The sequence below is a fragment of the Pholcus phalangioides genome, unplaced genomic scaffold (genome assembly GCF_987345545.1).
Source record: "Pholcus phalangioides strain wild (caught in Gottingen) unplaced genomic scaffold, Ppha-v1.0 ptg000022l_1, whole genome shotgun sequence".
NCBI classification, from domain to species: domain Eukaryota; kingdom Metazoa; phylum Arthropoda; class Arachnida; order Araneae; family Pholcidae; genus Pholcus; species Pholcus phalangioides.
The window spans coordinates 2,299,280-2,323,431 of NW_028301615.1; the positions used below are offsets into that span (position 1 = coordinate 2,299,280).

The following is a 24,152-nucleotide window of genomic DNA, read 5'->3' on the forward strand; positions in this document are numbered from 1 at the left end:
AATCTTAAAATTGCGTAAAGACCCTAAGAATGACTGAAAATTATAACATGTGCCTTATAAAAAAAATAACATTAATGCAAGAAACTGTGAAGTGTAGTCTATTGCTGTTAGATACCCATGCATAAACATTGAACATTTTGCATAGCAAATTTAAGAAATTGCTGCTATCTGACTCACTTATAATGAGCATGGATATTACGGAATTTCATATGTAATGAAGTTTTTCATTTCCCCCCGAACGGATATGACAAAGTCGCATACAACGATTTTTGCTGTTTTTCATACTTTGCTATAATTGAGTTCAACTGTATTAGTATATCTCCATTCAACACCAAAATGACCTATCAGTCCAAGAGTAAAATTAAAACTTCCAAATCAGGAGTTAACCTTTTGTGTTCCACTGACACTGCATGCCAATAAGCGCAAGGGACACCTTCTGCAAAGTAGATGGAGCCACAGATAACTTCATAGAATAATATTCAGCATACATACTAATGCAAAAACAATCATTTTTACCCAACCCTCCTTTTTTTACCTCTTGGTTAGTTTATTTTTGTCTTCTCTTATCTAATTCTGAATTAAATCCTTACAACCAATGTGTAAAATTAAAACAAATTCTGATTGCTAATAAGAGCCATGTCTGCTTCTTAGCAATTTTTATCCCGCTTATATTATGTATTTTTCGTATTTATGAATTAAATTGAATATTGTTTTTTTTTTCTCATTCAAGCTCACAACAGACCGTCCCCAGACACCTCTGGTAACTAACGAGCCCTAGTTGTGAAAGAGAACCACTGTTCTAAATTACTTCTAAAACTTCTTTTATAGCACCATACAATAATGAAGATGAAATTTTTCTTATCCACGTGAAGTATTTTTAATACTTCCTATGGCAATAATAGTTCTGGATACATTGTATTACCCTATGGGATCAGGGAGGGCAATGAGAATAAAATGTTCGCGTGGGGAAGGGGTGATTAAAAAAGTCTGGGAAACTATGTCCTAGATCAGTGGTTCTCAACCTGCAGAGCCGAGCCACATGGTTCTTTTTTGGTCCCAAGATCAAGTGGAAAGAGCTGCCAAAACAAATCCAGATGTGAAGAAACAAAGCTTTTAAGTGAAATATGGTGGGATAAAGTGTGACTGACTTCAGAATTCTGCAAAACTGCCCATAGAACAATGATCATCCGAGCATGTCCCAGGGGTTTCATGCTCCTAGGAGGCCTACACTGAGATTTACTAAGATGATTTTTGAAAGTATGCAAATATATTAGCTGTTACCCCCAGCTAAGTATGGGGCCCACCATAACATCATTTTTTCTGAGGACCCATAATCTTAAGACTGCCCTACATACAACAAGAGCAAGAGGGAAGCTCACTGAATTCTAGCCAAGGGATCCGGAGACTATCCTTTTTTGGCTATAAATTTACTGAAAAAATAAATAGAATAGTAAAATAAAAAATAATTGAAAGTGTCTCGCTCCAGGATGATGAGGGTTATAACTTAAGACAGGGAGCCATGAGAAGAAAACATGGTCCAAAAGGGCCCATGGGCAAAAAAAGGTTAGGAAGCACTGATTTGTATTCAAGAACAAACAGTTAATTTCCCAACGACTGCAATTCTACACATTTTTTTTATTCATTCAGCGCAGTTCCAAACATGCTTTTTACATTCAAAATTTCCGTCACTACACTGGAGTGTGCAATGCAGTTCAATACCAAAACTTACTCAAAAAAATTTAAATTGAAAATTTCTAAAAATCAAATGGAATTTTTATTTTGAATCAAGATCTGAAATTTGTATAAAAGTATGAAATTTTCATCTGCATAAAATATATCGCTTCCAACAATTTTCAGCATCTACAATCTGATAACACATGAGGTATAATGTGATGACATGAAATTACTTAGTCTTTTGTGACACAAAGTTGATGATGAAATAAAAATATAATCACACAATCGTTACAATTTGGAGGCTGTTATTTCTTTGCAATGTTCCTCAACATAGTGTTAATGTCAGCGTTCTTATCTATCTTTACATACATAATATTTCTTACAGGTATCAAGGTGAGCCATCGTGGAAATAACTCTGACATCAGTTGAATATGTTTTTCAACATCCCCTATCAAAGAAATTATAATTACAATATGATAAGCAATAACAATCAATTCCATTATGATAAGACAGCAATAAAGTTTTTTCAATGACAGTCTATTGAATCAAATGTTTATAGACTAGTGGTTCAAGATTTTATTATTTAATAACAAATAATTTGACATGCAGAAACTGTTATATCGTCTATGCAGTGAAGCCTTTCAAAGAAGTGCTCTGTAAAAATACAGCTGCTTTAGCATACGTGTAGATGAGTCTGGCAGTAAATTCAGGATATTTATCATTTTCATACCTTTACAACAGTGGAATGAAAGTAGATTTAGAGTTATGTCCACAGAGTTTATTGAGGATCCCCATCAATAGACCAAATATAGTTGGCCACCCACGCAAGTTTCACTATGAATCTGAAAGGTGGTCTTGTAGTATAGATTGCTCGTGACAAAAACGTCATATGCAGAGCAGTTAATAGGGTGGCCGCTGTGATGGTTGAGTGATCATAGTGATGAAATTGCATCATGAGGACATAGGTTCAAACCCCTGTTGCCACAGTGGTGGTCAGCTGAAGTTGGTTTTCTATGATTGCCAACTTAAAGGCTGAACGCTCCCCTTTAAAAAGTCTTGCCACAGAGAGCAACAGCCCTTCAACACTACAAATGTTCAATCATTAAACTTCACTCACAATTTGAAGTATAGATGACAGCACTAATTCATGTGCAACGCCATATATGCATTCAGGCTGTTTGGTATTCACACTTCCGGCACAACTAAATCGGTAGTAAATTGCCCAAGGTAACAGACCAGAGTTATGACCCAATCGGGTAAAGGGCTTATATCCCTCAAGGGACAGAGTCTGGGTCTTGTCTGGTTCTTCAGACTAGAGTTATGCTCAGTTTCAAAGAAATAAAGCTGATAGGATGCTAAATGCTACTAACAATGACGCTTGAGACATTCATGTACAGTAAGAGAAATTACTTTGAGATTATCTTCGATATTGGATTCAAGAATGAAAAGGTATCGCCATAAATATAAAAATTTAGACATGTCAAAGCAAGGTTTCTAACTTGTTTTTAGAACACTAACTTGGTGTTATTTCAACACAAAGTTCTTAAACAAATCATTCGATAACCAGGGGTTTCAAACTTTTTACTGCAGCAGCTCTCCAGAGTTTATGAAGTCTGCATATGACTCTCACAAGCTTCAAAAATCCACCCCCCCCCCTTCCCCCAGGAAAGCAGTACATTTTAAGTTTGTGCATTTCTCCCAGGAAGCATTGATGACTTCCCACAGACACGTGTTCATCACAATTTGAAAATTTGTACATCAGGAGTCTTCAATGTCAGGCATGTGGACCACATTTGACCCTTAGAGCATTTCACCGTTGCCCACCGACCATATTTAGAAAATGGCTAAAGGCTTCGAAAGTCTATCAAGACAAAAATAATTATTTTATTTTGCTTGCAGGCCAGTGAGAAATGAAACACAGGGCCTAAGCAATCTTTATATAGGCACCAGATTTCATACAGTTCAGACGGCAAAGTTGACATGTGAAAAGACATAACTGATTACAGAGAGAGAATTCACAGAAATGCTGAAAAATGCATAAACAGGAAAATAATTTCAGAATTTTTAAAGAGAGAAATAATAAAAAAATAACTTTGAATTTATTTCATCAACTGATTAAAATATTTTATTAATGAAAGAATTCCAGTACTGAAAATAGTAATTTTTGAAACAAATACTTTCAGAGAAATAGCAAACTAAATAATTCTACCTTTAGCAATGCAAAATATTTCATAATTGATAAAAAAAATAATTCCAGAATAACTGAAATTATTTTGGAATTAATGAAAAATAATTTTAGAGTTAACAGGACAAATAATTACAGTATCATTCACAAGTAAATTCAAAATAAAAAGTAGTAATTAATCGGGAACTTTCCAGAATTGTTGAAAGAAATGATTTCAGAACTAATCAAAATTGATAAAATAATTTCAGAATAAATTAAGTCTTCAACTATCTTGGACCCCCCCCCCCCCCATTTGGCTCGGGGTTCTCCTGTTAATATGTCACTGTGCAAATTTAAATCTGGATTCAATCTTACATAATTCCAAATACCTCAGTAATGAGTCGGCGGCCTGTGGGAAGTTTTGATTTGCCTCGTGATGTCTTAAAGGTTGAAGACCCCCCTACCCTACATTACACAATCAAGTTTAACAAGAACTCAAAGCTTACCAGGAGGTAAAGTAGTGTGATAGCTATCTGATAGCCGCTGGGCTGCATCTTCCACTGACATAGCAAACTTACGTTCTGTGATGAAATAACTGGCAAGCAAATTAAGTGATTATAACAAGGAAATTTCTAAATTTTAAAGATTCCTCACACTGTATTGCCCCAAAGCAGAATGTTTTGCATTGTTCTCCGACAAGCCCTCAGCTGACTGGGAATGTTCTATGGCAAAAATTCCAATAACATTATTTTTAACACTTTTTCCGAAATTGGTCCAGATTGTTCTGCTAACAGCACTGATTGTTCTGCAATGCATGAGAGTTTTCGGTACATTCTGCTTTGGGGCTGTATTGTAATTATAATATTGTGTTTTGAAATAAAGTAAAATGAAAAGAAAACTTTTTTCATTTTTTCTGAACACAAATTTCATTCGCTTTTCTTTCCTTATCACTGAAAATCGAGAGAGAATCATTGAAGATAATAGAGATTTTTTTTTTTTTTTTTTTTTGCATTACAAGATGAAAAACCAATAAATGTATGTTTATAAAAATTTTTAAAAAAATTTGCTGAGAATAACTTGAACCCAAATTGATCTTAGAAATTTTCAAAAATAAGTAACCGCTTTCTAATTATGTATTGAAAGGATACGTTCTAAGAATGCTGACTAGCTCTGGAATTCGTTCAATCATCTCATCTTTTTTCTGTTTTTCAACGTCAATAGTCATTTCCTCAATAATTTTAACACTCTCTCTTGCTCGTATCTGAAAAATGAGAAAAAATTGAAGAAAGACAATGACAAATCAAAATACAATGGCAAAAACTCACTTTAAGCATGCATTAAACTACCAGAGGAGCCTCATTTATATATACATCTCACATTTATATGATGTCTAACAAGCTTATTGATTCACCCCTGGATCATTTTCACAAAATTGGACAAGAAATTGAAAAAAAAATTATCAAAAATAAATCACCTAAAAATTAAAAAAAAAATTCATAGGGACACTTCTTAACCTGCTGGTAAATAAAATACAGTCAGCAGCAAAAGTTTAAAATCAACGGTAAAAAAAATTAATTTATGTTTAACCATGTTAAGAGACAAGGCAAATTCAACATGGCATTTTACCAGTTTAAGCACAAACTTGATATTTATACTTGACACTCATAACATGTTCCATATATTTTGGTAGTTTATTTTCAACTTGGACAAGCACTGATACTCTGAATAAATTTTTTATCAATTACATTTTTATTTCTTTTTTGTGTTTCTCGCTCCTTTTTTGTCAATTTTGCTAGAGCACTAGTTGCATTCTCAAAGCAAAGATTTTAGATGAAACATTGCCGCAGCTTGATGTTGCAACCAAGAAATTTGGTTTTCTCCCCCCCTTAAAAAAAAGTGATATTTTATTTTAAGACAAAAAATTATTTTAAAATTAGAAAAATTGGCTAGGGACAGCCAGGGGACAGACATTTTCTTAGTAAAATTTACAAAATCGATGAAGAAATTATAAATAGAATTGCAATTTGTCAGAAACAAGAATATGAATAGAGTGTGACAAAAAATTTTTGTCTCAAATATATTAAAACATAAAACTGCTGGGGAGACAGTTTAGGCCAATTTCATGAGAATCACCCCTATATATTACAGTACATAAATATTTCATTTATATGACATAAAACTTCAATTATTCATCATTTTAGTCTTGACTGCAACCCCAAACCCTTAGAAAACAATACTACACACGTTCCTCTTTCGAATCTTCACAATTTTCATAGATGGCGTAAATGCAATGCTGCGATCATCTTCACACGCATATTATCCATGTAAAAACATGACTGCTGATAGATACCAAAATAATCACTGAGCTGAATGAATGAAGACCACTCAAGTGATTGGTTTATTGCCCGTTTCTGAAAATGCAATAAACACTACGTGGCTAACTTCGGAGAAATGGATTTCAGGTGCAGTTGACTCTATAATTAGACCCATTCAGCAGGCTTCCTGCAAGTGTAGAATGGGGAAAACATTTCATTGCATGTCTGTGCACAGAAGTTTATAATATTTAGATGCGAGCTTTTTTAACTACCTTCCAGTATTCAAGTGATCTTGATAATCTGGCCCTATCTTAGTCTGTGACAGATTAGTGACAGTATAAAAATAAATTAAGGGTAGGTGTGTCATAGACATGAGCTGTGTCTATGACACAGCCGCAAATTTGACATGCTTTTTTTTTTTGTGCCTTTGAATTGCGTGGTAGGTACTGACATAATGAAATTGTCGTTATCATCAGGGCTGGATTAAGGCGCTGGAAGGCCCTATGCACTTAAGTGTGCATTGTGCATTAGTTTCATTCATCATTCATAAATGAAACTAAACAAAAAATCTACAATAACAAAAACCTTTCATCACAGTTGTGTAATATTTAATGGTGATTTTGGTAAGTAGGAAAGTAAATGGGCAGGAACTGTCATGCATTTGTAAGAGATTTATCCCACAGAGTGGCTCTGATGCAGTACCCTCCCTCCCTCAGGGGTCAATGATTGTAAATCATTAAATAAAAATAATCATTATAAAAAATCTTATTACCCTTTGAAGCAAATCCATGCTGAGACCTTTTAAAACCCCTTTGGTGACCTTTCTTTCTTGTATTTCAACTTTTTTCTCAGGTTGATTTTCCAGATTTATCTTTGCAACGTTCTCCAACGCTTTTTCAATCTTGAGAAATGAAAAGTATGTTTTTAGAGAAGTGTTATATTACACATTTTTACATCCCAATAACTGCATTTTATAATACAAAAATTTCCCATAACACTGAAATTGAATAGAAAGTGTGTTCGGTGAGAAATAATTAAGGGGTCATTCAAGTATTACGTCAATATCAATGGGGGAGGGGGGTTTGGATGATGCTTATGTCATCAACCACCCTTTAAGGGTTTTTTGTAATATTCTTAATGGCATCTTATTCGGTGCGCCAAAAAATGAAAAAAAGTCTTTCGGGACTTATTGGGCACCTGAACTAACATTCTTCATATTGATAAGTCCTCTACAGAGCCACTTTAGTGATCTCTAAATGTTTCACAGATCCTTCAAGTGCTCTGGAAATGTGTCCGGGCCGCTTCAGTCCTCTGGAACACTGCAACGCGTCACTCAAGTGATCCGTAATTATGCCACGGATCACTTAAATAATCAGGTAATGTTCCTCAGGTTTTTTTCGACAAGGTATCATTTCTCACGATTTTACGCTTCTTATTTCTCAATGGCATTCTATTTTGTACCAACTGATGCACCATTGGCAGGGTTGGTAAAAAAACCAGGTTTTTTTGGTTTAAACCAAACCAAAATAGTTTTAATGTTTTAAATAGTTCTTGTTTTAAATAGTATTAACATTAAAAACAATGAAATTTCTGAAAAATCATTCAAACTTCCAATAATTAACTAAAGTAAAATGTTTATTAATGTAATTAACACTATTCCCATGCTAATCAATCAATAAATATTTATTACATTTTAACAAAAACCAACTTTTGCAATTTAATTATTTTTTGCTTAACTCAATGGATTACTTTGTGTGTTTGAAAATTCTTTTAATGTTATTATTAATCGTATAATATATAAAGGTTTTTCTCCAGTTACTTTCAGTATGCTTAATTAGGAAGCTATTTTGCAAAAACTAATAAAAATTAGGTGAATATAATGTATTTAATGAAGCATAAAAAATGCAGATTAATTAGCAATGATTTACGATATACAGGCTGATTATAACTAAGGTTCTGATTTCAAAACACCGTAAAAAAGAACGATTGTCAAAATGACTTGAAAATTGACATGAATATGCCTGAAAAAATTCAATTTTATTTGGTAAAGGGGAAAAAATACTTAAAAATGTAAAATTAATGACATCATCAAACATGGGGGAAATTTGCTTGCAGAATGGAAACGATAGCCAGTCATGGCAGAATGATACCTTAATTATAGTATTTCACGATTTCATAATTCATGGAAACATCACAAAAAACGAAGTAATTGAACAAATAACTACAATTTCCGTAAAAAAAAATGTTAAATATGCTGTCCACCGCGTGTTCTGGCTATGAGGTTGAAAGCACAAAAATTCTTGTTCAACAACAGAATCTGAGTATGCCATGGTCATAATGTGGATGTGCTTTCAATTCAGCTTTATTAAACCAAACGTGCCCCCCCCCCTCCCCGTTAATATTCCTGAGGAACTTCTAACATAATATAGGGAATGTGCTGGAGATTGCAATTCACCAAAGTTTGCAATCTGACCACTGTTTATAACATTTTGAGGTACCCCTACAGCCAGAAGTTGCAAGGGTTAAGGTGCATCCTCTCAAAATGGGTCTTCAGCAGCTGCTTTGCTGGTATTGCAATGTGCATCCTGATAGAAGTTCTATCCACACACTGATGCTGTGGAAGTGCCGAAATGATGTGGTTGCACAAAATAGATTATACTGCTCGCCAAGTACAGCATCATCTACTTGTACATTTTGCACTTTTTTCTTTTGCGAAATAAACTTCCATTGCTTCAAGAGTATCCATGCAAATTTTCAAGTCATTCTGATCAGTACTTATTATATAGTTTTGAAATCAAAACATAAATTATAATCATGCTGTATACAGCTGATTATTTTTCATAAATCTGTTACTACTATACAGTAGAACCTTGATTAACTAGGCTTAACAGTGTGTGTGTGAAAGTATTAAAAAAAACTATTGAATATTAAGATTGGGAGATATACAGTAGGAGATGTGCTACTTCTTATGGGAAAGAAAATGAAAATATATGTGAGGTAATGTAACAACTAGTACACTAGTCTTTATCCTTTAAGGTCAGCTGGTGTCTTTATTGGATTATAGGACCACCTGCCCCTAGCATGATGGTGTCACTACTGTAGCTGCTTCTTTGTGAAGGGAAAAAGAAACCCTGTGAGATAATACACCATTATATTTAGATGTATGATGCAATCCTTATTCATGAATTTGCTAAAGATAGAGCATCAGAATGTAGCCAGAGGTTAGAAAATGTTGTAAGAATGAGAAATTTTGGATTTGTATATAACTTTAAATGACTAAGATACTTCATATGAAAAATATATATATATTCTGGCCACTTTTATGAGACTTTTTGAAAAAAACCACTTATAAAATCTTATGTCATTTAAAGATATACCATCAGAATGTACCCCAAGGATATAAAATGTGGTAAAAAAGAAACATTTTGGATAATAATGAACCAATACCATATTTTTCAAGGAAAATTTAGGCAACTTTTATTTGATTTTTTGAAAAAAACCACTTGGTTAAAACCAAGATTTAAACCATGGTTTAAACCAAACAACCCTGTTGGTGAAATAATTTTATTTTGATTTAAATCTTCGTAATCAGAACTGCTACTTGCTTCTCCACAGTTTGGCATAGGGTAGATCTCATGCTCTTCTGCACTATCATCATCACTGCTTCTAGAGTTTCTCTCATCTAATCTTAGCAACTCCTGTAGTATTTCTTCTTCAGTAAATATACGTTTTTTCGCCATTTCTAAACTGTTTGAAATATAATCACGTGCACTCAAATTTTCTACGTGAAAGACAAACAATTTATCGGATAATATGGAAAGAATGCTCGACAAAAACCAAAAATTACACACCTACTGACGGACACTTGCAGATAAGAATGGGAGGAAAAGAAAGGTCACATGGAAGGTCAAATGCAAAAAAAAGACTTTCAGAAGGATTATAACCTACTTAGAAATCAATTGTGATGATAACAGTAGTATTTACCGCATAATGTGTGATAGGATATAAGGAAGGGTCATAATGACCCCCCTTCCATCTTTCTAGGTATATCCGCTCGTATCCTCATTGTTAATAAAGATAATAAATAAAGCTTTGGTATACAATAAGAACATGCCAATTCAGGAAAAGTTGAAAAATTTCAGATCGTTCGGTTTATTTTTAGCAGAGATATGCAATCTTAAAAAGCGTGCAGGGTCATAAAGACCCCCGTCCATCTTTCTAGTGTTAAAGGGTGGGTGGCAATGAATTTTTCAAAAAGAAATTTTGAGTTCTTACCTTTCAAATAGTATTGAAACTAACAGAAATTGATTATAACAACATATAAAGGTATTTTCTTTCGAAATTTTAATTTTTTTAAATGTTTTTTGTATTAAAAAAATAATTTTTTTTCATGTGAGGGGGAGGCACACGAGCCCCCCCTATGCTCCCTCCTGCATACGTTTCTGATCCCACTAATATGTGTCAGGAGGGGGGGGGGTAGTGCTGAAGAGGGGGAAGGGTCAAAAATGGCTAAAATTTGCTGATGTAATACTTGAATGGCCCCTAAATGTGTGGAAGCAGAATGATTCATGTGGAATACTCAAATACCATGCACCAAATTATGAGCCGATACTTACCTTCTGACTTGTTTTGCCTCTTATTTTGTTCAAGACATCTATGGCATTGTCAATCTTATTTACATTTGGCGGTTCTGGAAGAGAAGCCACTTCGATATCTGGTACACCATCTACGTGAAATTTCGGATGCCATTTGGTCAACTTTTCTGGCGAGATGCTGATGGGAGGATCCAGTTTAGACAAGAAAGCCTACCGAAAGGGGAAAAAATGAATAAAAATGATTAATACACATATATAACAGCATTATTTAATTTATTTCACCTCTAAATGTACAGCAAAACTTGGATGTGTCAAAATTTGTTAGGAGAGGCTTGAAAATTTTGAAATTTTCACAACCACGCAGCAATAAGCCTTTTCTAAAGCACTATGAGGACAGAAATATATCATGACGAGGCACACAGAATTTTGTAAAGCACAGATAAACAGCTACAGCAACAAATTTCAAAATTCTCTGGCATGTACATTAAACAAATCTTCCTGCAAAGAGTCCCATTATATCATGAATAAACAAAATTTATCATTGTGTTAGTTAAAATATGGAATGACATGTAAATAAAAAACACTGGTGAAAACAATGTAAATGCAAATTAGCACAGAAGTCTATAAATGTCAAACAATGTTTGTGGTTTACCTACTTCTATTCAATATACATTACATTTACCTTTATGTTTCTTTTTATTAAAATAGATTGAATATATTATCCCTTTGTGCAGGGGTTCTCAAACTTTATCCACCCGCAGCACCGTTTTCCTATTCATGAGCTCCACCAGCCTGCCAAAGCTGTTTAAGAAAAAATATTTGCGGCACCCCTGAGAAAAGTTGGAGGCACACACTTTGAAAACCTCTGCCTTTGTGGATGCATAAAATTCTTGAATGAATCAGATTAAGAGTTTGCACAATCATGCTTTGTGTGTATCTAGCACTTTAGGTGGTTATTTGCTTGTTCATGTATGGGCGGAAGAGATTGAACCCAAATCCATGAACACTGGGGCATATGACACTACTGAATCAAAAAACATCTAAACATATTCAATGAAATTCACAAATGTTTCGATCAAAAATCCAATTTGTAATACTAATCAAAGAAATTTAGTTATACTCAAACTAAAGATGATGCATAATTTAGACATCTAAAATTTTAAAAGATCTAGTTCATTCAAGACAAATCACAAAAAAAAAAAATCTAGGTGCCAAAAACATTTTTAACCAAAGAAAAAGGTAAAAAATAATGGGTTTTTTTTTACTTTTTGAGGGCATAGTGACCCTCTTTCATGTTGGCAAATATGCTGCTATAAAATCCAAACATTTTGTGCTGCTCTCAGCCTGCAATTTAAAACTACACAAAAAAAAAATTAGGTGCCAATAAAAATTTTTCAGTCATCATGGTGACATGGGATTTGTTCAGCCCTGCTTTAACCCTTTAAGCGGCAGTTAGAAATCACTAAACCCTCTTTCAAAGTGTCATATCTTTTTTAATTAAGTAGGCTTTCTTCCCATTTTCAACAGCTACAAACTAAGGGGTATAAGGAAAAGTTTCCCATTGAAAAATCATTTTTACAATATACCTGAACTAGAATTTAATGCTAAAATAAGAGGATTTTATGGAGGCAAGATATCTCTTCGTAGCCGCTTAAAGGGTTAAGGTAATGGATAACAAGAAAATTACAGTAAAACCTCATTAAGCCGTCACCCTGATAAGTCGTTGCTCCGGTTAAGTCGTCATTTTTCTTCAGACCCTTCCAGCTCTCATAGACCACAATGTTACCAAACCCTCATTTACTCGTCGCTAATTTCAGTTAAGTCGTCACTGTAAAAAAGTTTGAGAAAGAGGAACAAACTATTTTTATGGCTCCCATTAAAAAAAGAGCTTGTTAACAGCATTGCCATGTGCTTAAAAGTCACCATAAAATCCTATGTGCCCAAACGGAACAGTTTAAATAAAGAAAGTTACGCTGGGGAAGTTCATTTGCCTTATAAGGTTTTTGGAACGTCTGGGACTGCTCAAGCTTGATCTCATTTCGGCATGGGCTCCATTAGAGAAACTGGACAAAACGCGAGACACCCAAGCTCTGTCGCAAGAAGCAACGTGAGCACTTGAAACCAAAATTTATTGATATGTCAAAGATTACATAAAGGAAATCAAAAATTTCGTAAATCAAAGAATAAAATTAATCAAGTCAAAGTGCAACGGGCACGGATAATAAATCATCATAGAAAGCATGGATTATACTAATTTAGGGCTTCAAATTTAAACAAAATATCTTTGTTGAAAAAAATTGAACATTCTTTCCCAAGTTGAAGTCTTCTGTTTACCTTTCCCTGCCCAGGGCCCCTCCACCAAGTCAAAAGTGTTCGAGATTACTTTGTAGTTGCATCATGAACTACTGATGAAGAATTAAAACACTAAAATTAAATTTGATGTATATGTAAAATTAATGTGCAATAGAGAGTTCTGATATGAAGAAAAGATACCTATTCTAACAGTTGCTCTGTTAGTCTATAAATTAAAAATTGCTAGTATAAATCAAAGTGTACAGTACATTTCACCACAATAATTTAAGTAATAAGAGATAAAAAAGATAAAAAATTGCTATTATTTTTTTTTTCGCAATATATAAATTTTATTAATATATTGTTATTTTGATTCATACTTTAATAAATGTCATATATTACTTTAAATATTTATACGATTTTCATAGTATTGCACAATAAATCTGACGGAACTCCTCTTAAGTCGTCACTCCGCTTAAGCCGTCATAATTTTTCGATAACTTGAGGTGACGACTTATCGAAGTTTTACTGTATATCTACAGATAATATAAAACTACAACAATCTGCACAAGACAAAAAAACTTACTTGGTGGTGATGCTTAGCAATATTTAGTAGACTGGATGAAAACACGTTGTTTCTTTCAACCAAACAAGATGGAGTCATCAGATTCTTGGCATCATGGCTTTGACTTTTCCCTTTAGATTTCTTAGGTGATTCTAATTTGTTTAAAAATAAATATATTTTGGTGATAAATTAACATTTCATAACTGCTAAATTGAAGTGTTATAATTGTTATAAAAACCACAGTTTAAAAAAATATTTATATGGCACAAAAATTTGTAAGCAGGTGGTTTTAGGTCTCACCTTTAGAACTAGAATTCAAGAATGGAGAAATTACGAGCTGGTACAATGGGGTGCCAGGCTTTCTGTTGATGACTGCTGGTGGATTCTTCTCAATATCATACGAGTAGGCCGTGGGAAAAACTGTTTTTATCTGACCCAAATTGCTCTTTGAAAAAGACCTAAAAAAATAAGAAAAATGTATAATTCTTTTTTGAAAAACAAAAGTTCCAATGTGGATGTCTTTCTTACTCGTGCACAAGATGGCCAACCTGGTGTATCGGGGTGGGGCTCATGCCCTCCCCCTCCCCACAAGAGCATTTGATTTGCAAAGGAAAATGTGTCTCTCGCATCAGCAAATAAAGAAGTCACAAGTTAAAAACTTTAATACAGAATGTTCAGCAGCGTTTCCGTTGTTCAAACCCAACAGTCCCAGCACTGGTGGTCAGCTGAAGTTGGTTTTCTGCAGTTGCCAACTTTGAGGCTTGAATGTGAGCTGATCTGCCCGTTAAAAAGTCTCACTGCAGAGAGCAACTGGCCTATAATGGTATAATCATTCATTCATTACACTTCACTCACTATGAGTTGAGAAAAAACTCATAGTTTAAAAAAATTATTGCAGATGGTAGCACTACACATAACAAGCATTACGCAGAAAGAAACTTCACGAAAGTTTCACTATACGTACACACACATTCCAACATGTACCACAGAGGAATATGGACAAGGTACATGTTTGGTTTAGTAATAGTAATAGTGTTTCCGTTGCAATAATTAAGGTATTATAATCCAAAAATTTGTGAAAATGTTTCAAAAGAATTTTCTTAAAGTTCAGGTAAAAGTTATTGTGATTCTTTTTAAACAGAACAAAAATTTATACTTATTTTTATAAGCCATATATTTGAAACTCTGTGGTTGGATGCTGTCAATGGAAACATCAATAATACTTGAAAAAACACATGGCGTAATGAAAACTTCCATTACCTCTTGGTCATGTCTTGCACTCCATTCTTCAGCTTCTCGAAGGTGCATCTTTCTTTCCTATTATACAACATACTGACTATTGTATCAGAGCTACGAAACATCTCAGAAAGCATTCTGTACTTGTATGGTAAAACCAGTGATGGTGGGCCAGCAACTGCTAGGGACGAAAACTTTTCATAACAAGGAACTTTTTCTTGTTCATCTGGTTCTGGGGACGATTTCCTGAAAACAAGCAGGCATAAAAAAAAATTATTCAGAGTTATTCATTAAGTTTGATCACTTCTAAAAAGATATAGTGATAATTTGGCTAATGAAAATCATTTGTTCTGGAATCATGTTCATTAGCTGAAATCTGATTTCCCATAGATTTCAATAGAAAATCTTTTAATCCATTCCAGGTACTTGCCCAATATTTACAGATAAGTTTTTTTTTAAACACCAAGAAGCATTATAAGAAAGGCAAAAACTGACTGAAGGCTAAAATGAACAGCTTCGGAATTGGATAAATGAGAATTTACAGGAAGATGAGACGCTGTAGATCTTTTCATTTTTTTACACTATGTACACAATCAACACCAGCAGCATTAGTGGCTAAAGCTTGTGTTGACACAACCCAGTAGAGTTTGTTAGTGTCCCCATCTATTTGTGATTTGATCAGCTCATTTCTGTGTCTACTACATGCAGATGGAATATATAATATCTTAAAATGTCCAGACTGTTCGGCTTAATGCTAAGAATCTTATGCTAAAATAATGCATGATCTGAAAACATTGGCTCATTTTTCATTCAATGAATCGTTCAAATTACATGAAATTGTTCAAAGCATTTTAGAAAGTGAAGTGGAGGTACATCTGGAAAAACATTTGCAAGTGGACATGAGTTAATCGGGCTGTAGTGACAGTGATTCTGATGATTGAAACAAAAATTCAGCTCACGACGCAGCTATTTTACAACTATATGGGCATTCACATCAGCAAAAATGTTTGTTAGCCGAATCCGTTAGCTGAGGTAGAAACATAATTTTAAAAGAATCTTGGTTAGCGAAAAAAATATATAAGCCGAGGAATTCATTAGCTGAGATATCACTATATTACATCCTGAAAAAAAAATTCACAAGAGCTTATTACTATATTCACCTGTTCACTGCCGAAGCAACAACTGATGTGATTTTACATTTGTTGTTCTGAAATGCTCTGAGTTTTTGAAATGCCTTCTCAAATTTCTGAAGTTTTTCTTTAAGATCGTCCTTGTTTTTGCAACTGAAGCTTTTTTGCTTCGCTGGAGATGATGATCTTGGTTCCTGCGGGATTAAAAATTAAGACAATTATCAAAAAAATACAGGAGAAAAAAATTCAATATCTGTGATAAAAATCAGAAGATAGTCTTGATAAAATCAAGACTCAATTCTGTCTAGTGTAAGCTAGTGGTTTTCGAAAGGTGATCAGCAAAGTTGCTGAATACTTAAGTTATCTTACTTGCTCTATTTTAGGCAGGGGCAGATCTAGAGCTCACTCTTGGGAAGGGTGAATTTTCAAATTGTTTTGAATAAGATGACCATATGACCCTTATTTTATCCTATATTTTCCGGGACAGCCTCAGTGTTTTGTTTTTTTCTCAATCCTGACCTTTTTCAAAAAAACCCAGTTTTTTAGTCAAAGTTTTCTTGAATTTGTTATTTAATCAAAAACGTTAATTGTTTATCAAATGCAATATCATCATATAGATTTAAAATTTTCATTAAATTATCGCATTTCGCTTGAAACCACAGATCTGGTATAGACTGCTGCATGTGAATAGTGGCAGAGAGTATTTTAAAGTTTATAAGCCCCCCAAGCTAAATTAGAGGTTTACGAAGCGAATCACAATAAACTTACCGAGACATCTCCTGATTTTTCTTCGTGGCCAACTGGTTGAGTGCCCAGATCAAGTCTTTTTCTAGCCGCTGGATGAGCATCTTTATCTTTCTTTGGGCACGTGGATGTCGAAGGCGATACGACGGCGGCATCTTCATGGATCGACGAGTTTTTCTTCTTTTTCGAATCTACCGGAGGTTCTTCGGGTTCGGAGAGGGTCCTCTTAGGAGTCCTTAAAATAGGGACCTCGTTGACAGGTAGAGTCGAGGCCTCCAACTGGTAAGTCGTGTTCAACGTACTGACCTCCTCCTCCTCCGCTGTATCTTCGGCCGCAGGTTTTTTAATCGCATGAGCCCGAAACGCGGTCCGAATGTCGGTGGACTCCTTCTTCTTGTCCTTGGTCTTTTTATTGACATTATTGGTTGACTTCGACTTGGTGGTACGAGATGCTGTGGATCCTTTAACGGGCTTTTCCTGCGAGATTCCTTCCCGAGACTTGTTCGGAAGATCACATTTTTCTTGGGGTTTACTAGAAGCGGGATTGATGATTTTTTGATCGCACAAACTGGCCAGAAATGCCGAGCATCCCTTGAGGCTTTCCGCCGAGGATGAATCCGCTTTTATTTCTTTGTTGCCGACTGCCGCTAGTCTCCTCTTCCTCGTGCTATAATAAGCTGTAACGCTTGTTTGAGACATTTCACTAGACGAAATTATCAAACGACGAAAGCCAACCTACTACGAGCTGCTTATTAAATGGACAATCACGTTTCCGCACTAAACACCACAAAAGCCCGCCAAGCCAACAAAAGCCCGCGTTTATCGAGAGAGATAATTCCTGATGAGGAATTGAGAAAATAGTATCACCTCCAATTCCCCAATATCAAAAGGGAAGAAAGAAAACTCTTGCTCGGAATTAAGTGACCATACGACCCGTATTTCCAGCATTTTGAGGGATCGGCCTTTCTTTAAGAAATGTATCATGCTCGTATATTTAATATACGGGGTGATTATAAAAAAACTATCCCGACATATGGGCCCCTAACTATCATACCATTCACAGAAACTGAATGAAATTTTGGCATAAGGTATTTTGAGGTACGCGCTCAAGAATGATACGGAAAACAAATGGCAACTCCAAGTTTTTTTGTATTGGAATGCGATCTCCATACTGAAAAACACTAAATAGCGTTGGAATGGCACCTGTAGCACGAAAATCCCTGGAGCTAGGCAAGGAAAAAGTAAAAAGGACTTTGCCGTGACTTTACCAGAGCATTAATGTTCGTTTCATTCGTCACACCGTTTCTTCGGCTGAGATCCCAGCCTGATTAGTCCTCCACAAGGTCATGTGGAAAACACAATAAAATGCTTTATTTTATGCTGCTTCTCTGTCCTTATTGGTTGTCCTCACTTTTAGCCTATCTACCGCCGGTGATTTTCATGCTACAGTTGCCGTTCGAACGCTATTTAGGGTTTTTCACAATGGAGATCACATTCCAATACAAAAAACTTGGTGTTGCCATTTGATATTTTCGAAATTTTCTCACTGTAACTGTTAGAGTGACACTGTTGTTTTCCACATCATTCTTGAGTGCATACATCAAAATACCTTATGCCAAAATTTCATTCAGTTTCTGTGAATGGTATGATAGTTAGGGGCCCATATGTCGGGATAGTTTTTTTATAATCACCCTGTACATGCTCGAAATACGTATATTTTCAACAAACCACTAAATTTTTACTTTGCTAAAATTATTTTCCCAACTTGACAATTATTACAATAAAGATGTTACTTATCTCAAGTTTGACTTTTTCTTGCAAAATTCATTTTTATCCACTGTGGTTTGCATGCAGTAGTCTTTTTCCCCACTGCGCTATAAGGAAAGTTTCCATATAGCTCAGTGCATTTTCCATTATTGGCAATGTTTGAGTGATTCTAGAATTGGTAACTTTTCCCACCTTTGGCACCATTTTTGGTGGTGATCGGTAATTTCCCGTATTTTTCTAGAAAAAAATATGATTAACCTATGAATCAATGTGTTCATGAATCGCTTCACTTTTAAAAATCCAAATTATTTCGGATTTTAAAAATTTCAGAGTTTTAAGAACGCTTGTTTTCAGTGAGACATCTCTATACCCGAAGAGTATATACAGCAGGGAGACTGCTCTGCTACGAAGCTGGGCTAAAAGAGATCTCAGCAACGGGATAAGTCCAGTGGCAAAGTTCTAGCATTCATTCAGATGATTGGCTCAAGTTCATGCTTCGAGGTTGGGAACCACAGAAAACCAACTTCAGCCAACCACAACTGTATCATTGGGTAGGTCTTCAGCTCTGAATAGATACATTTTTTTTAATATACTCAAATACGATTTTCAGAATGATTATCCCCTTTCAGACCCTGCATACCAAAATGTGTGGGTAGCTTTTCCTCATGGTAGAAATTTTTTCTTATGTGACCTCAGGGAGTTAAGCTCACGCACCCGTCCCGGAGGACATATGCTTCATCCGTTGATTGGAGGCTGAGAGGGCAATCCTATGTTGGTATAAAAGAAAAGTTAGTATTTCGCGGTCCCCTGGCCACGCTTATCTGCGCTAGCTGAATCCTCCCTCAACCTCAGTGAGGGCAGGCCCACGTTTACACCCACAGTGGCAGGGGGTCCCCCGATAAGGACTGAGAGGTCCATATACCTCTGTTCCTTTCTTCTCAAATAATTACCCCCCCCCCCACCTCGGTCAACCTGGCCGAAACGAGGATGCTATCTATTAGGATCAAAACTATATATACACAGCATGTATCAATCCAAAAGGCAAACATTATATATCAAAATAGTTATTCACTACATGAGTTAATTACAAACCTGTTAAAAGGTTTGGAAGTTAAGCCCTGGGAGAGCTTAATTCAATCCTTTTAACCTCAGGGAGTTAAACCCTGGTTGAAGATTGAATTGTGTATGTAAGTTTTGAAATGGAAATACAGTGAATATGAACTTTGGGGGCTTTCATCAGAAGGCATCACTCAAAAGTTGAACTTCCTGGGGGTTTTATGACCACTTCCAGGAGAAAGTGCCTCCAGGAAAAGTTTGATTACATAAAATTCAGTAATAAAATTCTTAAAAAAATTGTATAAGATATATATACTTCGCATCATTTTGACTAAAAAAATTTGAACAAAATGAATTATTTCCTCACAAAAAAAACTGAAAAAAAAATCAAGATTTGCTGACATTTGTCTTTAGTGGTTTTTTTTAAAATCAAAAATGCAAAATATCCTGAAAATCATAAAAAATGAAAGGTTTGATTTGAAACAGGCTATACGAAGCAAATTACTGTTTTGTGTATTGTATACAATGGCACAACTTGGGGTGGGGGGGAGCAGGCAGGTCTGGTGACCCGGATACTGCAGTAGAGGATGTGAAAAATTTACCCTCTAACTGCTTCTTCAACAGTACATAAGGATGCCAAAATATACTCTTGCCCCAACTAACAAATTATCCAGTTGCTGCAGAGTGGTTGTATACTTTCATTAATCTAACCATGCATGAATTATGAAGCAAATGTTAATCAATCAAAAAAGTGTTCAATTAACACATTCTTTAATGATTTTCATTGTATCAAAATGAAAACACAGTGATACTTCAGCTAATGAATGCCTCGGCTAAATTTTCCAGCTAACAAAGATTTTTTTCGTGATTTTTCGGCTTTAGCTAACAAACATTTTTATTGATATGTGTGCACATGCTAATATAAAACCGTCACGTTGAATTTTAGCACCAATCATCTCTCATAGAATTACTGTCACTTCAGCCGAATTAATCCACGCCCACCTCAGAATTTTTTTCCCAGATGTATATTCAGCTCTATTTCTGAAAGGTTTTGTTTTAGTTTTTTTCATGTAAAATGAAAGATTCAGCTAATAAAAAATGCATTGAAAATAACAAGAGCCTATGTTTTCAGGGCACACATTCTTTCAGTCCAAGACTCGGCATGAAGCTGAACAGTCTGGATGAATTCTGGGACCTTTTTTTTTTGTATCAGCATGTATCAGACACAAAAATGAGCTGGGCAAATCACAGATAAGGGACGCCCACAAACTGGGTTGTGGTAACTTTGGTAGACTAAACCTGGTGTTGGTTGTGTAAATTAAGTGTAAAATCAAAAGATTTTCAGTATCTCTCATCTTCCTGTCTATCAGTGTTTTTCAAAGTGTGTCACAACTCCTAGGGGGGTGTCATCAACCTTTGTCAGGAGCATCGCAATGCGTTGAAGAAATTATTTGTCTGCCTATGTATGCTTTGAAGTTGTTTTTTATAGGTGAAAATATTCACTAAAATAGTATGGGGAGTCTTAACTGACACAAGTCAGAGAACCACTGCTGCAGATTCTCATTTATCCAATTTTGAATCTGTTCATTTTAACCTTCAGTCAGTTTGTGTTCTTTTTATAATGCTATTTTTGTGTTTTAAAAAACTTATATTCAAATTTCGGGCTATTTCTGGATTAAACACTTTTCCATAGAAAATTATGGGAAAGGGCATTTAGGGTAACAAACATGATTGTGGAAAGACTCATCTTTGTTAGCCAAGGTATTACTGTATTTGTAGAAAACACATTTATCCCATTTCATCAAAGATCCTTCCAGCAAATCTTAATCCCCTCTCCACGATTCTTCTCTTTGCAGTGATGCATCGTGTTTCTCTTCGGTTCTGTTTATACCCACCTCTTGATCTCTGTGTTTCATAAGTTGTTTATATTCACCCTTTTTGTGTTTCAAAACTTGCTCATACTCAGCTTCTCTTTGCCTTAAGAGTTGCTCATACTTGGCTTCCCTGTGTCTCAAAAGTTGCTCATACTCGGCATCTCTGTGTTTCAAAAGTTGCTCGTAATCAATCTCTTTGTGTTTCAGAAGTTGCTCATGCTCGGCCTCCCTGTGTTTCATAATTTGCTCATGCTCTGCTTCTCTGTATCGCAAAAGTTGCTCGTGCTTTGCTTGCCTTTGTCTCATGAGATGCTCATGCTCTTCATTCTGCAACCTTATCTCATAGTCGCTAGCCTCCATCAATGAAGTAACAGCTGTGTTGTTGGAAACAGACAAGTACTGCCTGCTTTTTGCAGGTGACGAAATGACTGTTGATATTGAAGGTTCCTCACGAGAATCTGTAGTCGAATTGAGAACCAATTCCTGCAAATAAAAACACATTTTCTAATGCAAATAAGCAAAATAAACATACAATATAACTTATAATTTTTGAGACTACTAGGGGAACTGTCCAGAACTTTTTATCATTTTGTGAAAAACGATCCTCAATTTTGTGAAAAGTTACATTACCGCAGTTGAGATCGATAATACTCTGCCAAAACACATGAAATCAAAAAGTTATCTGGATATCATGCTGAGGTGAACTTGTTCTCTCTACTGGAAATCAAACCCAGGACCTCTTGCATACCTGGCAGGCAACACCATAAGTGCCGACACAGGCAAGGAAAAAAGTTCTCACAAAGGGTTGGTACTCTAACTCAGGGTTTAACAAATCAAAAGGAATATTTAGGCACCAGCCGAATTTCTCAGGAGGCAAGCATTGTTTTTGTTCGCGAAACTTGGTCCTGAATAATATTTTTTCGACTCTTTAGGAACTTCATAACTTCTTCCCATATTAAATGGTATAATGTAATTGAATCATAAAAAATTAGTTGAAACCTTTAGATTTCAATTTAGCAATCACATATGGAAAACCTTAGGTGCCATCACAGATTTTGTTGCCATGGCGATTTGGCACCTGGGATTTGTCAATGCACTCGGTGGACGACTTTCTGTGGCAGTAACATGATCTGCATTTGTTGTTTCCACGTTTCTTTGTGTCTAGCACCAGTTTTCATCATGATACAGAGTCCGTTTCAATTACTACAAATAACTTTTCACTACGCCAATCATTTTGCAATGCATAAAAATGAGTGTTGCCACTTGAAGTTTTCGAAATAGTTACCGAAACAATAACTGAAACAGCTAGCTCGAGCTTTTTGTTTTTCTTTTCATTCTCTATAGCAGATATTCTGAAACACCCACATCTCAAGTTTCATTTGCACTCTGAAAAACCTATATCTTGAATTTCATTTGCCAAGAGCTTGAATATCGGCACAGTTATTTCATGACCCTATATATAAAGACATAAACGGGGAAAGAAATGTAATATATTTACCCCATATGTTTGAGATTCCTCTGGCTCCTCCAATTTTATTGGTGGGAACTCTGTATGCTCTGTAGGGGACAGGGAAGGGAAAAAAACAAAATATTTAGCTTTCAAAAGAAGCAATTCAATTTTTTTTAATGAATTCATGGTGAAAGGGGAAAAAAACCATATTTTACCAGTTGCTTGTTGATGGCTAGAATCATCGGTGCTCTCTGTAGGAGCCTCCTCGCTGCTTGCTATGGTTTCCAGAGATGTAGGAGTAGGCATGATACTGGGGATGTTACCGATGGCCCTCAGTCGCTCCAGCTTCCTTTCGGCCAGATTTTGGCGAGCATTCTTCTTCATGTTACGATGTAGGTTCACGAGTTGCTTCACGCTTCTCTTGGAGACGTTCGGTGTAGCGTTGTACAGTCTAGTCAGGTGTTCCCAGGCCGCATGCTTCTGCCTGTTCACGATGGCGTTTGTCACTTTGCTCTTCAATATCGCTGAGAACGGCTCCTTCATCAAGTTGATGAGAACCTGTTTCTCGAAATCTGAGTAGTTCATCCTCTTTTCCATTTTACACAATAAATAAATCGTTTTAGTCATAGAAATTATGTTAATGAGACCACTTTGAACATTTGAAAGGATGAAATACCGCGTTTGTTTATTTCGGCTGATTGATGTGTACATACCTTGGGGCGCTTAGTGTACGAGATTTTCGCTCACGAGACATTACGAAAAAAATCGTAATTTGTGAAGGTACGCATCAAAGCAAAGCGTATCAATAATACGCTTTGGTATGCATCATTCAGTAGTGGTAAACTGACCATACATCCTACAGAAAAATACGGGACATTGTAATTCCACGAAAATCGGGAAACACGAATTATTGCCAAAAAGGATGCTACAAATAAGCTAAGCAGCAAACTATTAGCGACATTTCAGTGAATTAACCCTTTCACATGCACTTTTAACAACAAATTCGGACGATCTGTATTTGAAATTCGGCGATAAATCTGAAAAACTGGTTTTCTTGTTTGCATGTTAGAAACAGAAGACGAAAAAAAAAGCACAGTAGATTTCTCTTCCACCTTTATACTTTCTTGAATAACCTCCCTTATGTGATCTATTCACTCATGTAGTAGAAAGATGCCGCAGTGGTGGTCGAATAATCGTAATGACGGACTCGCATCGCGAGGACATGGGTTCGAACCCCACCGTTGCCACAGTCGTGGTCAACTGAAGTTGGTTTTCTGTGGTTCCCAACTT

The 24,152-nt window shown here is 35.5% G+C and overlaps 1 protein-coding gene across 2 annotated transcripts; it reads right to left on the reverse strand.

Moving 5' to 3' along the window:
* Positions 1-1,616: 1,616 nt before the first annotated feature.
* On the reverse strand, positions 1,617-23,564 carry LOC149069327 (DNA replication factor Cdt1-like). 2 transcript variants are annotated; one of them, XM_089249564.1, is made up of 12 exons: positions 23,078-23,564; positions 22,911-22,969; positions 21,434-21,895; positions 16,002-16,165; positions 14,866-15,087; positions 13,906-14,063; positions 13,627-13,757; positions 10,770-10,958; positions 6,926-7,054; positions 4,987-5,099; positions 4,345-4,433; positions 1,867-2,122 (listed from the first exon to the last, which is right to left on the reverse strand). In XM_089249564.1, the coding sequence occupies exons 1-12, from the start codon at positions 23,487-23,489 to the stop codon at positions 1,980-1,982; spliced, it is 2,271 nt and encodes a 756-aa protein (XP_089105690.1). In that variant the 5' UTR covers positions 23,490-23,564; the 3' UTR covers positions 1,867-1,979. The 2 variants fall into 2 exon arrangements, with proteins under 2 accessions (XP_089105691.1, XP_089105690.1); XM_089249565.1 differs by lacking the exons at positions 21,434-21,895; positions 22,911-22,969; positions 23,078-23,564 and adding an exon at positions 16,740-17,548 and having other exon boundaries at positions 1,617-2,122.
* Between the last annotated feature and the right edge of the window lie 588 nt (positions 23,565-24,152).

Excerpts from the sequence above, each read along its gene's own strand:
- LOC149069327 (XM_089249564.1), bottom strand. The coding sequence starts at position 23,489 with ATGACTAAAACGATTTATTTATTGTGTAAAATGGAAAAGAGGATGAAC. Across the intron at positions 15,088-16,001 it reads GTTGCTTCGGCAGTGAACAG|GAAATCGTCCCCAGAACCAG; the intron begins GTGAATATAGTA and ends GCTTGTTTTCAG. Across the intron at positions 13,758-13,905 it reads CTTGAATTCTAGTTCTAAAG|AATCACCTAAGAAATCTAAA; the intron begins GTGAGACCTAAA and ends TAAACAAATTAG.